Genomic DNA, 15,040 nt, shown 5'->3' with positions numbered 1-15,040 from the left:
CGATATCCTTAGTTTTAGGGCATAAAGTTGTGATTAACACAATTTTTTTTTTACTTCTTCAGAACAAAACACGCTGACAGTATTGATCTGGAATTAGAAGTGGACCCTTTGAACGTTGACCATTTCTCGTGTACTCCTCTGGTAAGGCGCAGTGTTGACTATGGGCGTTAACTGAGCGTCAGAAACACAATGTATTGCACAAAGTTATGACACTTAAAGGGGGGGGTCTATTCACTAAAGGGAGAGTTGTCAGGAGAGTTTGCTGGAGAGTTTTGTTTCAGCTGCTTAACTTCACTATTCCTTATGATGACATCATACATTATGCAGGGCCATCTCTGCCCTTCTTGCTTGATACATTTACTAGTGATGGCACCTCATAATAAATGGTAGAGAGTTAAAACCACAACTCCCCTGGTAACTCGTTAGCAATTCCTTAATCCCCAACGCATTTCTCTAATGCTGCTTTCGGCGAAGATGATCTCATTCATGCCATATTTTAAAACATTTCACTGAAGTATTAATATAAAAATGTATTATTTTTTTGTGTGAGCCGCCATCTTGCTGTCACATCACGTTTTAATCGTAGCGTTGAGTTATATTTATGTCACCGTTGTCCATTAAAAGTAGAATATATTTTCACAGGTGACGCTGCATAATTCACTGTAATTTCTTTTAAATGTGTAATGTGGATTTAAATTCACGCAACAGCCAGGAACACATAATAAAACTTTTCATTTGTGAGATATTTGATCTGGAACAGCTCAGTTAAAAAAAAAAATACTCCTGATAATGAGAAAATATTATGGCTGTAATGCTTGCTGTCTATCAAGCTTGCTGTGCAATTCCACTTTCATATGAATGGTGTTTTGTTGTTAAATTTGATGTTCATTTATTGCACATACAACTCTTGGGGTCTCAAGTAGTGTGCAGAGCAGCAGAATGTATAAAATACATAAAATAAGGCATGCCCACAAATATTTAGGATGACCAGAGTGACCCGAGTGGTGGTTGGCCTCTAATAGAGATGTGTCTATTGACCATGCTGGGTATATAGGCCAGTCATGCTATCCTTGCTCAATTATAGATGTTATGGAGCATAACCATAAATCACCATAAATAACCATAAAGGTCATTTTCTCCAATAAGAGAGACACCAAAGGGGCATCAGGGTGCAGCAGGACTATCTTGCAAGTCTGAACATCTCCTATACAATAACTTGTAATTCATGTATTTTTCCCCCCCAGATGTGGGCTTGTGCCCTGGGCCACACCGAAGCGGCAGTTGCGCTGTACAAGTGGGACAGGCGGGCTATCTCTATCCCTGATTCTCTTGGTAGGCTTCCTCTGTCCATTGCACGTTCTCGGGGTCACGTGAAGCTGGCTGAGTGTCTGGAGCAGCTGCAGCGAGAGGAGCAGACGCAGATGGGGCATTCAGCCAGAATGCAGTGTTCTTCCAGCGGAGAGACCAACGCGGACAGTTGGTTAACTCAGTGGCACAGTGATACGATGAGCCCGCAAGAACCCCAGAAAGGAGTTACGATTATTTCTAATGCTAATGCAGGTAAGTCAGGGACAAGGTTTCTCTTAGTAGAGCTAGTTATGTAGTAGAGTTTATAGAAACTTAATTGGTAAATAGTACCATAGTAATTTAGGTGGGAAAAGATCCAAATCCATCAAGTTTAACCCTTCTTCCTGTCCTCCCTACTTTTGATCAATTTTTTTTTTTAATTTTACCTCTTTGGAGAAAAAAAATCCTTCTTGACTACAAAAGGCAATCTGATTTCTCCTTGGATCAAGAAGCTCTAAAATATACAATTTTTATTCTGTCATTTATAGCCCTTTATGTTCTGCTTTTCTAAATGGAAAGCATCCATTGTATTTGACAGAACCTCCTCTCTTGGCAGCGAATTCCATACTTGTATTGCCCTTACTGTAAAGATTCCCTTCCTATATTGTCTTTGCTCACTTTCCTTTTTTCTCGATCAGTGTTTTTCCCATTTTTGATGGTGTAGGATCGGGCTTGGTTTTCCAGAAGGCAGACTACCCCGTAGAGCTTTGCTTTTATAGGGGCTTTGTGGGTATAAACATGGGAGGAGCTAGAAGGCTAGCCCCACCCATCCTCTGTCCATTTCTTCCTAAACCCCACCAAGCATTTTCTCTTTATTTATTCTTTGGTTTTTATTGGTTGCGTCTTCTGTTTTTTCAAGTACAACAGAATCTTAATACACGTAATTGGAATGTCAGAAGCCAAAAGGAGAATCCAAAAAATGTGCATCCATGCCAGATTCTCCTAGGCTTAAGTCCATTTCACAGCTAATATGTCAATAACCGACGAGTCTGTTTTCTAAAATGGAAACAGGTTCTTTCTCGATGATGGTCATATGAATAATGGAATTTACAGAAACGGATACATTATTTCTGATGGTTATATTGCGGTCTTGACTGCCTTTTCACAATCATTCTAATAATGTGTGTTCTCGTTGATGTCATTGTTGCAGAATTAAGGAGACCACGATCTGAACCCTCGAATTACTACAGCAGCGAAAATCCAAAAGATTACCCGGCTCCCAAAAAACACAAATTGAACCCCGAATATCTCCAGGTTAGACAGGAGAAGGTAATTTCTCCGGCCCTAAGTTTAGAGCTGCCGTCTTCTAGGAAGCAAAGCTCGGTCTCAAAACAGCCGCTTCCCGAAACTCTGTCCCACAACGAGGAACTGCGAGGCTTCAATAGAGAGATCCCACCACACGCGCCAGACACTTCTGGTTACAGAGGCCCCTCTGGAGTGAAATGGAGCCCAAAAGAGCTTTACCTCGGAGTGTCTGCCGTGCAGCTTACGGGAGCGACAAAAGCTTCCGGCTTGGGGAAGGACATTGCCGCTCATCGGCTACATCAAAGAGAACAGATGAACGTGTTAATGATGGCGGAGAGAGAAATAGTAGACACAGAACTGTTGTCCTACAGAGAAAACATGGAGAATGAGGATTGCTTACAGCATATGGATGATCTACAGGTAACCCTTTATTTTCTACTCTCGTTCAGTACGTTTCTTTTCTTCCCATACATCACCCTTTTTCATATAAAATTTCATATAAAAGTTCCACTGCTGAATACTCTTGAGTGATATAATGTTTTTTTCCACATTTTCCTTGACTCTCAGATGCTTTCCGTCGGAGCTACAGTAACCAGAACATGTTTCTAGCTCAAAAACCACTTTATAGAATTATAATAAGTCTTCAGGAGATAGCAAACCTTACAATTTGATTAAGGTTCCGATTATAGCAGTAAATCCCGCTTTACAGCTGCATGTCAAAATATAAAATACCTTTAATGTTTATCTTTCGTTTGTTGAATGAGGCAAACAATGGCCCAGGCCGGATAATTCTTCCCAATAAGTGACAGCTACAGCCAAACACATAGAAGGTTCACACTATAAATAATCCTACAAGATTCTAAGATTTAGGGTAAAGCACCACCAAGGGTCATTCAGTGCCAATTGTATTTTATACAAGATTAACTCATTGGGTGTCAGTATACTCTAGAGCATGTTTCTCCAAGGAAAAAATCCATATCCATAAATCTCAAGTGTCCTTATTTAGAAGGTTTATTCATTATGTCAGACGCAAACCCTTTTCTTCTTCTCCCATAAAAGTCACAATGATGTGTATATAAATAGCTGAAAATTAAACCGTGTAAACTAAATACGTTATTTGCCTTCTCACATACATTAATAGGTGTCAGTAGGTCAGAAAGTCACATAAAAAGCCTTGATAAAGCCCCGTCTTTTGCCATCTCACCGGAGCTCACCTACAACTCACTGTTAAGCGAATAAACCTCAATGCTTTATGTGTATAGAGATGTACACTGCCACCTGCTGAGCACAAGTGGAACTACAACAGCTGTCTTCTAGGGACACTTTGGTGCCCATACAGCCTCACCAAGAAAGAATTCATATTAAATTACTTACATATTCTTTTTACCTGAATAAAAAATAAGAGAGACTTCTGAGGTCCAAAAAGCTTATGTGGCTGAATTCCGTCCTCACGGAAAAGGCTGTTAAATCTGGCAGTGGCCCGGTCCACGTGCCTCCACACTGATCATTGGAGTTCATTATCTCATGCCCTCTAGAGACAGTGGCAGGGCTTTAATGATGGATGCTCTTTATATGTCACTTTCATTCATAGCGGCAGTTCATAACTTTAACAAGATACCGTAGATAAATCTTCAGTGCTAATGTCAGGAGGCCATTTACCTTTCCAGCCTCAAAGGTATTACATTTTTCTTATTAAAGACATCAAACGAGAAGCCTTCTTTCTTCTTATTGATAACAGCTAGAACATCGTGTTCTTGTAATACACGAAGCATAAGGGATATACTCTGCTAAGTTACTAATAATCTCTTCATAGGCATGCACAATAAAATGGATGTAGTTAATAAATGGCCAGACAGACTGGAGAAAAAAAGTCTTTTCTTTTTTTCATGGAAGACCAGAAGGGAAATCTAGGTGTTCCTCATAACACGAAGCACGGGTTTTATTATTAACTCAATATGTCCACAATTTTCTTTTTCAAAGACCATGATCCTCATCAGAAACAATAACTTTTTTCTTTTGTGATCCTTTTCACAGGTGAACATAATGAATCTGGCAGAGCAAATTATCGAGGCCACACCTGATAGGATCAAGCGGGAGAATTTTGTACCGATGGAGACCCCGCTGGAAGAGAGGGCAGATACGACGGGATTTAGCACCACCATGAGCTGGCTGGCCAGTTATCTTGCTGATGTTGATCGCTTACCTAGTGCTGCACAAATAAGGTAAGTTATTATATCCATTGTAACTGGAAATGCATTTGGACCCCATCAAGACTCATAATATCAGGCACAATGAAACAGATACATAATTACAATTATTTCATGTTACTATGTTGAATAAGTTACCATAATCAACATAATATTTCCTTCTCGAAATAGAGATACATTTTCTTTTCAGTTGTTAATAGAAATACAAAGCTTTTTCTTGGACTTCCCCCTCTATATTCAATGCATATAACATCAGAAGAGCAATAATAAAAATGGTAAATTATACCCACCAACAATTATACCCACCAACAAACCTTGGGAGAAGTCCAAGAGCAAGTTGGAGTTTAGTTGCATAAAGTCGGACCAGCTCTCCATATCTTGTGATCTTGATATCTCCATATTTTCTTCAGGCTTCATGGAATAAATCATTGTGCTATATAGAAATATCTTCTTGTATTTAGACAAAACACAGAAATTGTTAAGTTAATTTTAGGAGTTTGGATCACATTTTTCAGAAGAAGCCATCTTACCAATTACATTTTCCTGACAACTTCTTAAGGTCTCGCTACAGTGAACCATTGACTCCTTCCTCAAATACCAGCCTAAGTCCTGCCTGTTCCCCTATCAGCGAAACAACATTTGAAAAACCCAGTCTCCCATCAGCTGCCGATTGGTCGGAATTTCTCAGTGCATCCACCAATGAGAAAGTTGAGAACGAGTTTGCCCAGCTGACGCTGTCAGATCACGAGCAGAGAGAGTTGTACGAAGCGGCGAAGCTAGTCCAGACAGTGTTCCGAAAATACAAGGTAACAACTTCATCCAAAACATTGTTTATCCATTCATGGTAGGAGTCAAGTTATTTAAATAGAGTTTACTTATAGATCTGTACTGTGTGTATCTGAACACTACACATTCTGTAACAAGCATGATATCCTCATAATAGGATGACCAGATGGACCTTTAGGAGTCTTCCCAACTGGAACCTCTGTATAAGGCCATGTGTAATATTGTCATTAACGTATAAGTATCACTTAAAGCAATAATAAATCCCCCAACATCCATTGCATTGAATGCAGTAAAGCTGTGTTGAGCTTTGTTTAAATATCACCACAAACTGATTTATTTGATGAAATACTTCTGTTATTAATTAAAGCACTTGTCAGGAACACGTAATTGTCATGTGACACAGAAGCACGTATGGATAGGTTGTTGCCACAAGAACTTTAAGAGCTTCTGTGTTGGTTTTAAATGCTTAAACCTTTCCGATGGAAGAATAAAATGACATGTCCCCTAAGAGCTACGGTATTTGCCTAACTAGAGAGTGCAATTAAGTGGAACATCACCTTTAAGAGTCACATCACATGTTATGTAGGATGCCTTCAGCTTGTTCCCTGACACAGACTAATACGAGAACGTTATAAGAGGCCCCACGTATATCTCAAAGCATTTCTTTTCTATTATAAATCATCAGGGTCGTCCACTGAGGGAACAGCAGGAGGTGGCTGCAGCTGTCATCCAACGTTGTTACAGAAAGTACAAACAGGTAATTCATAGTTTACACTTCAATGAAAGCAACCAGCACCTGGGGAATATAATTATCCCCCCCCCCCCCGAGCATGAATTGTTCTATTCAGCCATTGTCCCCGCCGGTGTCTCAAAGACCCAAAGGCAGCAGAAAATTACAATTTATAAAGGGGAAAAAAATTAAATAAATAGGAAGAGAAAGCCAACAAAAATACTCAACTGGCAATATTATATATGTTATGATCAGTGTTAGTATGATGTACCACGCACATCCCTTGCTAGAGAAAGGGTTAATTTGAGTCGAAATGTACAATCAATTGTTCCAACTTGGAGTCATGTTGTTACATAGGATGTTATTGGGTTGGGATCACGTCGGTTAAAGTAATAATGGAAATTCTGTCGGTGGCTGCCAAAGTCTCTGAAAGAAAATGTGATGTCATCAAATATTGTGATTTTTCCTTTCGGACATGTGTGAGGTCCCGATGACGATGGGAAGAGACGTTCTTTGTTCTGTTCCACCTCGGGATGAGCTCCCCCTGCCCCCTTAACGAGCCAGGACTAATGAGGCATCAACCCCACATAGATTCACATTCATTTTAGGGCAAAGTTCCCTTTAATCCAAGTCATTGTTACTAAGTGAACAACATTCTGTGAAGTAACATAAACAAAACAAAATATTATACTTTGTTTTATGGTTTTACAGGTGGCTTACTTTAGGTGATATTCTTTATATGTAGAAGAGGACAGTCTCCGCCTGGCGCAGAGCAATTGTTCTTTGTTAATTGGGAATTCATATTTAACGGGTTTAAAATCAATTATAACTGAAATTCAGATCTAAAAATGGACCTGTAAAGAAACACAAAACAATAAAGTACTAAGCAACAGGGAATACTGATGTTTATCGCACAGCGAAGACATTCTAAAGACTCTGTTTATAAGGTTTTATCGCTCCCCAGGGGTTCCACCTTGAAAATATGTGAAAGCAAACTAAGAATAGTGCTCAAATTCTAGCTCTGATTCATCCAAATTAAGATAGCGTTTCCCGTCTGTCAAATTAATTGTGCGCAGAGATTTGTTGTTTTCGGAGGTTCACAGTGTGTTGGAGTCATTGTTTTCTCAGTTTCATCAACAAAGTAAATCAAGAAGGCTTCCAGAGCCAGTGATTGATTGGCTTTTGAGTTAATTGATAACGTTGCTTATAGACCAAACGTTGTTCGGTTTCTCTCGAGGGCTGCTATTTCGTGAGCGTCGAAAGGGGTAATTTCACTTTTGTCTCTGGAAGTGGAGGAAAAGTCTCTCTGTGCACTCAGGTGATGGCAAATGCCAAATGCAGGAGCAGGGGTCCAGCTCCAAGGACCCACAAATATGTATATGTATGTCTCCAGAAGTTTATAGATAACTGCTTGCTAGCTCTTGCTAATCTTCCTGGTCAGTCAAAGGGTGGAGAACCTGGTCGGCGACTGGTAATTTAAGGAGCAAAACGATCTCTGCCTCACTGGAACAAAATAGGGATCGCGCATGTGAGAATGGGATAGTGAATCTTTACATCTTCACGTCCCATCGTGATAGCACGCAGATCAGGACATTTGGTTGTTGCATGAAAGAAATGATCCAGATGTTACCTAGGTAACCACACAGCTGGGTGGGCCACCATCGTGTAGTATAGTTTGGTCATTGGTCTTGATAATTTGTCTCTGAGTGGAATTGTGCTTGATGGCATTCCTTGAAGCGCAGTATGGAGAGATCCTGCGTCAGAACATAATTTAAGCGTACCCTCCCCAGCAGATGGTCCTCACGGTGTCCTCTTGGCCAAAATTGTGGCTCCCCAACTGCCAAGTTGGCACGGCCCAGTTAGGTTTTGGCTCCATGAGCCACGTTGTGCTCTGTCTGCATTTCCTACAAACATATGCCTGTTATGCAATTCCTTTCTGTCATTTACTGCTCCCATTGTTGATTTGGGGTCACAAATAAAGTCTCCAACAGAACCTTGGCTTCTCTCCCAAAAAAAGGAAAATTATTTTGCAAGAGCGCATATGACACTTATTTAGGAAATTCCGAGCAGTGCTCCACACGGTGTCGTTTCCACTTAGTTTAGGTGCTGTAGACATACAATTTTCATTGTTATAGAATTTAATAAAGTCATTTAGTAATAAAGTAGTTTAATAAACCTTGTGGATTTTAGTGGGTTTTTTTTATATTTTTTCTTTTGCTTTTTGGCTGGAATAAAATCAGTAACATCCTGATAGCTTCCAAATGCCTTCTATATGTTTAAGATGTAAAATAATCCTCATATATCACTATAAATAATAAAAAATGATAATTGCCCAAGGTGTTGGGTGCTTGGCGTTCTTAGTTTCAAATTCAATGAAGTTGTTAAATGTCTCCGGGCATTAAAGGTTTATAATTGCAATAAACACCAGCCGAGCATAGAACGAAAGCTAAAGACTGCTGTAATAGCAAATCAAAGGCAATAAACTGCTTGCCCTCCCTCGTGGGCAGAAGCCCGAGACTGGCGGCTTTCTTTAATGAAAACTAACTAGCACAAACTAAGCATATTTACCTACTGCTTTTAGTGAATAACACAATAAACTTGGCTTCTGATTTTATTTATTCTTCCCTATTTGAAATTTACTAATTGTAGGATTTTCTATTTCTTATTTTTTTATCTATTTTTGTATTTTTTTTTCCTACTGATTCTTTTTATCTAACCTTCGTCGTTTTTATTCCCAAAGCTGACGTGGATTGCCTTGAAGGTAACAAAATAAAATCAGTTTTTGAATACTTTCTGTTGTGTGACATTTAATGTGCTTTTTTAAAAATACATTGTAATACTCCAGAAGCGGCTACAAAGTGACATCCTTAACCGTCCCCTTTTTAATAAAGCGTTACTTCCGAAATCGTAAACGCCGCTGATTAATAACCATTTCAAAATGTCGTCTACCGAGGTATCACAGATGAGTGGGTAGGGCATTTAAAGACACAATAAAGCCGGTGGGATGATGGTTCCTCTAAAATTATCTTGAAGGAAAAGTCATCTGAAATGTAATATTTTGTTTAGGGCAGGACAGATGTGTTTGAAATTTAGGAGCCAGAATATTTATGGGCTTGTTTGAGTCGGGAAGGGATCCTTTTTAAGTTATAAAATGTAGTTACAAGAGGTAAGTAATTCAGATTATTTTTACAGTACCGGATTTACGCCGACACTGCTTTAAGGTTACCGTATTCTCGTTATTAAGCATCACCGCCTCTTTAGCGGTCATTTAAAAAGCTTGCTACATTTGTACAAACTGACTTCATAATTTGTAACGGTTGATTTTATTTTCAGTTTGGAATTTATGGGTTTATTTTAGAGGCTTGTTGAAATTTGTCTAAAGTATAAACATTGCTGTATTAAAACTGGGCCAGAGAGGAACACGTAAACCTGTGCCAAGGCAGAAGAAAGATCAGCCATATTTAGACAAAAGAAGTATACAATCTATGGTATAAATCAGCGGAACAAACCAGGAGAAACACTTTAGGAGCTGTCGGGCGGTAAGTATATCACGCGCAGTGAGACGTGTTGTGCCGATCACGTCTTCTGCACGGCAAATAGCTCTGGGGTTGGAGAAAGGGGTGAATACATATGCGGATTCTGCAGAATCCCACCATGCATTTGCGGAAACGGCCCCCATGAAAACGTAAAAGGGCCACACAGATGTATGCATTAAAGCAGGGGCTGCAGGACTACATCTCCCATACTCCTCAGCCAGCACCTTAGCTGAAAGAGCATTATGGGAGATGTAGTCCTGCAGCAGCTGGAGGGCCGCAGGTTGGACACCCCTGCATTAAAGTGTCCCTTTATTATCAGTAGGATCAAGTAAAGATCTCCCCATTGTGTCGAGAGATTTGTGGCTTTGCTGGTTCTCTTGTAAATTATACAGTTGGACGTAATTATTTGCAAATTGATCTACAATTTTGTTAGTGTTAACGACTTTATCACCAGTCAAGAAGGAATTGAGGCTTAATCATGTGCGCTGGTGCCATCAACTTGCATACAAATATTGGATCTGCCTTATTAACCTTACTTAGACCCCATAATAAAGTCTGAAAAGTAATCTGTTTTTCTGGTATTGCCATGGAGATCCTTATACTAAAGTCTTTCGACACAATATATATATATATATATATATATATATATATATATATATATATAAGTATAATATATAGTTCATGCAAGGTCCCCATTGAATAATCTTGTGGGCTTCATCTTTGATTTTGGTTGCTAGGCCCGATGAATTTCAGCGACGTGTTGAGTTATTCCTTGACAGCTCTGTCCTGACAGGCATAGCACTTCCATAGATTCTTAGGAATTATTTTTGCGTCTGACCTTCAACGGGAGATAACTCTCCGCAGCCAGGTATTTTCCATTGACAAGTATCCACCGTGTCATTAGTGGGCACGTTTAAAGGTGCTGAGTGAAACATGAGATACAACAGGGGTAGCCATCTTGAAGCCCTCCTGTATCAGGACTTATAGTTTGGCTACTAGTGATTGATAGACTATAGCTTGCTGTTTCAATGCAGACACCAAAACTGTTGTATGGTTACTTCATACTGCTGTTTATGTTAATGGTCTTCATTATGGAAAGTCCTCTTTTTGCCCTACCATTTTTAAGGATGTTGTGTTTATTTGTATTATAATAGTCCCGCGTTAATAACGCTATACATGTAGAAAATGACCCTGTCCAGTGCTAATAATGGACATTGACAAACTCTTGTGAGTTCCCACCATTTCCTTGAAACCCATTCAGTGCACCTACGACCATTGTTAGGCTGTCTGGTGTTCCCGTATACGCCACTTTGTTTTCATTCTTAATTGCGGGCATGACTTCTTGCCCTATGTCCAACATTTAAAGCGCCCAAAGTTGGGGTGCGACAGGAGACAAGGCCGGAGCTCAAAGAAGTTAATAACAACACTTAACAAAGAATGATACAATAACAAGTGTGAACATTTAAATTATTATTTTTTATTTAGTTTATACACATAATTTTAGTTTTAGATTGTTTTTTAGGTTAGTTTAATTACACGTATCCTGTGTGCCGAGTAGACATTTGATGTTACAGCCCTGAAGGGTAGAAATATTTCCTGAACGTGGGCTTCGGAGTCTTTATGATGTCTTCTCCAAGCTGGTCTGTTCGCAGATGTTATGACGTGAGATCCAAGCCGATCTGTTCATGAACGGGCATCTAGGAGCTTTAGGGTGTTAGTTACATACATAGTACATACATAGTACATAAGGTTTTAAAAAGACCTAAGTCCATTAAGTTCAACCCTTCTACCTATCTTTTTTTACTCTTGATCCAAAAGAAGGCAAAAAACCCCTAATTAAGCTATTTCGAATTCTGCCATCAGGGGAAAAAATTCCTTCTTGACTCCAAAAGGCAATCGGATTTCTCCTTGGATCAAGAAGCTCTAAAATATTAATTCTATTTATAGCCCTTTATAGGGTGCATAATCCTTCATCGTCCCTAAAAGACTTACAACATTTATGTTATAAATGTCTATTTAAAGAATCTGTTTGCAGGTATATTGTAGTAAGACGCACAGACGCTGTATCCAGGTGGTCAGGACAACTGGTCAACATCCATTGGACAACCAGTGTCACATGCTATGAACATTATAGTACATTATAGTACATAGCGCCCACTGTATAAATTGCACCATACAGTAGCAAGTTTATCGATACAGCGATGCAGGGCCAGAGTAACGGCAAACACATGTACTTTATGTTTGAGTGTGTATATATGTGTATGTGTTTAGATATGTGTGTCTGTATATGTATGCATGGATGAAAAATGTAAAAGGCAGACAAACAAGATAAAAGAAGAAAAGGGGAAAGAAGGTGGAAAAAAATGAGAAAGATGTCAGCAAGTGAGGTGCAAAAGGAATTACCAAGGAGTCAGGAAAGGATAGAACAGAAAGAAAAAGTACTGCAAGAGGGAGAATGCAGAGAAAAAAAGTGAAAAAAGAGGTTACTAAAAGCAGGAAATCCTGGACATGTAACCAAAATGATGCGGAAGGCGGCAAAAAATCCTGTATGGCAAGTCAAAAATCCTTCCTGACATGGAAAAACGGTGGTTGGTGTTACAGCCATGAATTGTAGCGATATTTCCTGAACGGGTTCTTTGGAATCCGTCGTAACTCGAGAAACATCAGGTCTCATCTTCTATCTTCTAGTGAAGGGAACAATGTCCAAACTGCTCCATCATCCCTGTGAGTCTCCTTATGACGCTGCATCCAAGCCGGTCTGTCCACAGATGTTATGATGTGCGATGCATGAAGGAATGTATGTAATAATTTATGAGAGTGTATGCTTGTGTGTGAGGATGAATGTGTAAGTGTGTGTAAAAGAGAAAAGGGTGTTACAGCCATGAAGGTTAGCGATATATTTTCTGACCATGTTCTTCCGAGCCCGTCGTAACGTCGATCGTAAGCGAGAAGCATCGGGTCAAATCTTCTATCCTCTAATGAAGGGACCGAACTGCTCCATCATCCCTGTGAGTCTCCATATGACGCGCCATCCAAGCCGGTCTGTCCACAGATGTTATGATGTGCGATCCACGTAGGAATGTATGTATGAATTAATGAGGACGTATGTTTGTGTGTGAGGATGAATGTGTACGTGTGTCTGAGCGTGAATGAATGTTTAAGTGCATATTATTATTATTATTATTATTATTTATTTAGCAATTTATATTATAATTATAATCATCAATGAATGAATGTTGATGTGTAGATGTGTGTGTTAGCATGAATATGTATGTCAAAGTCTTTATATGCAAGTGTGTGAAAGGGAGAGTGGGTAAGTTCGGTGTGCATGTGAGTTATGGGAATAAGGGGCCAATAGAGGAGGAATAGAAAAGATTTACGGTTTAGCAGTTTGCATCTTCAATCCAGAATCTTCTTATCTTCAATCCAGAAATGCATGCCCCCACATATGCCTTATACCCCCTTACTTGCCACTTTGCCACCCTGATATACCTTATACCCCCCTATTTACCACTCTGCCCCAGTCTTATAATCAATCAAATACGGTAATTAGCGGCTGCGCATTCTGAACAATATGTCCTCCTGCTACATGCCGCTAATTCTGATTATGTTGTTACATACAACATAATCCGGTAACATCAGAGTTGGGTGTTCTTCCCGGTCAAAAAGAGACTAAAGACAGAAGCACCACAAACTCTGAAAACATTCATAAATCTAACGGTATCTTCAAAAACTTTCAAATCTTCTCAGGTGTCCTGGAACCTGAGAACCTGGAAGCTTCAGCTCCTTGCTACACTTACCTTGTGGCAGGACGTGTCATGCATGTCGAACATATATGGAAAATATTTGAAATGTAACCATTCATTTTTTTTAATTATTTTTGTTACGGCCCCAGCTGTATTTGTTTTTATTGCTGAGATTCTGGGATCTCCGCAGGTTCAGTTTCTGACATCATAATCTGAAGATATAATCAGCGGCTGCGCATTCTGAACAACATGTCCTCCTGCTACAGGCCGCTCATCCAGAAAATAGAAACTAAACATGACGTACAGCAGAAGCGGTAACAACTCTACACAGTTACATACAACATAATCCGGTAACATCAGAGCTGGGTGTTCTTCCCGGTCAAAAAGAGACTAAAGACAGAAGCACCACAAACTCTGAAAACATTCATAAATCTAACGATATCTTCAAAAACTTCTGAGATTTCACAGAGGAATAGAAAAGATTTACGGTTTAGCAGTTCGCATCTTCAATCCAGAATCTTCTTATCTTCAATCCGGAAATGCATGCCCCCACATATGCCTTATACCCCCTTACTTGCCACTTTGCCACCCTGATATACCTTATACCCCCCTATTTACCACTCTGCCCCAGTCTTATAATCAAGCAAATACGGTAATTAGCGGCTGCACATTCTGAACAATATGTCCTCCTGCTACATGCCGCTAATTCTGATTATGTTGTTACATACAACATAATCCAGTAACATCAGAGTTGGGTGTTCTTCCCGGTCAAAAAGAGACTAAAGACAGAAGCACCACAAACTCTGAAAACATCCATAAATCTAACGATATCTTCAAAACCTTCCAACACTTCTAAGATTCACAGAGGAATAGAAAAGACTTACGGTTTAGCAGTTCACATCTTCAGTCCAGAACCTTCTTATCTTCAATGCTTTGTCCTCTGATTGTCAATCTATTGCCTCTTCTCCGGTTTCCCTTTCCAAGCTAAAAGAAGTAAGTTACCTGGAGGCTTAAGCTCCCTGCTACACTTACCTTGTGCCAGTTACGAAGCGGTGCCCATTGTGATGTCAGAAGCTGTGGCGGAATCAAGACGTGTCATGCATGTTGACCATATATGGAAAATATTTGAAATGTAACCGTTCAATTTGTATAAATTATTTTTGTTACGGCCCCAGCTGTATTTGTTTTTATTGCTGAGATGCTGGGATCTCCGCAGGTTCAGTTTCTGACATCATAATCTGAAGATATAATCAGCGGCTGCGCATTCTGAACAACATGTCCTCCTGCTACAGGCCGCTAATCCAGAAAATAGGAACTAAACATGACATACAGCAGAAGCGGTAACAACTCTGCACAGTTACATACAACATAATCCGGTAACATCAGAGTTGGGTGTTCTTCCCGGTCAAAAAGAGACTAAAGACAGAAGCACCACAAACTCTG

General features: G+C 39.6%; 1 protein-coding gene across 1 annotated transcript in view; it reads left to right on the top strand.

Annotated features, from left to right (window-relative positions):
• CAMTA1 (calmodulin binding transcription activator 1) overlaps positions 1 to 15,040 on the top strand; it is a 527,355-nt gene that overhangs the window by 489,764 nt on the left and 22,551 nt on the right. Inside the window, exons 12-18 of the mRNA XM_089502107.1 lie at positions 63 to 141; positions 1,245 to 1,560; positions 2,498 to 3,012; positions 4,627 to 4,814; positions 5,359 to 5,605; positions 6,271 to 6,342; positions 9,056 to 9,076. Of these exons, the coding sequence (XP_089358233.1) occupies positions 63 to 141; positions 1,245 to 1,560; positions 2,498 to 3,012; positions 4,627 to 4,814; positions 5,359 to 5,605; positions 6,271 to 6,342; positions 9,056 to 9,076 (1,438 nt within the window). The remainder of the gene's footprint in view (positions 1 to 62; positions 142 to 1,244; positions 1,561 to 2,497; positions 3,013 to 4,626; positions 4,815 to 5,358; positions 5,606 to 6,270; positions 6,343 to 9,055; positions 9,077 to 15,040) is intronic.

The sequence above is a fragment of the Sceloporus occidentalis genome, unplaced genomic scaffold (genome assembly GCF_023333645.1).
Source record: "Sceloporus occidentalis isolate IW3139 unplaced genomic scaffold, rSceOcc1.0.p SCAF_193, whole genome shotgun sequence".
NCBI lineage: Eukaryota > Metazoa > Chordata > Lepidosauria > Squamata > Phrynosomatidae > Sceloporus > Sceloporus occidentalis.
Note: the sequence above shows the minus strand (reverse complement) of the source record. Positions and strands in the feature narration are given on the sequence as shown.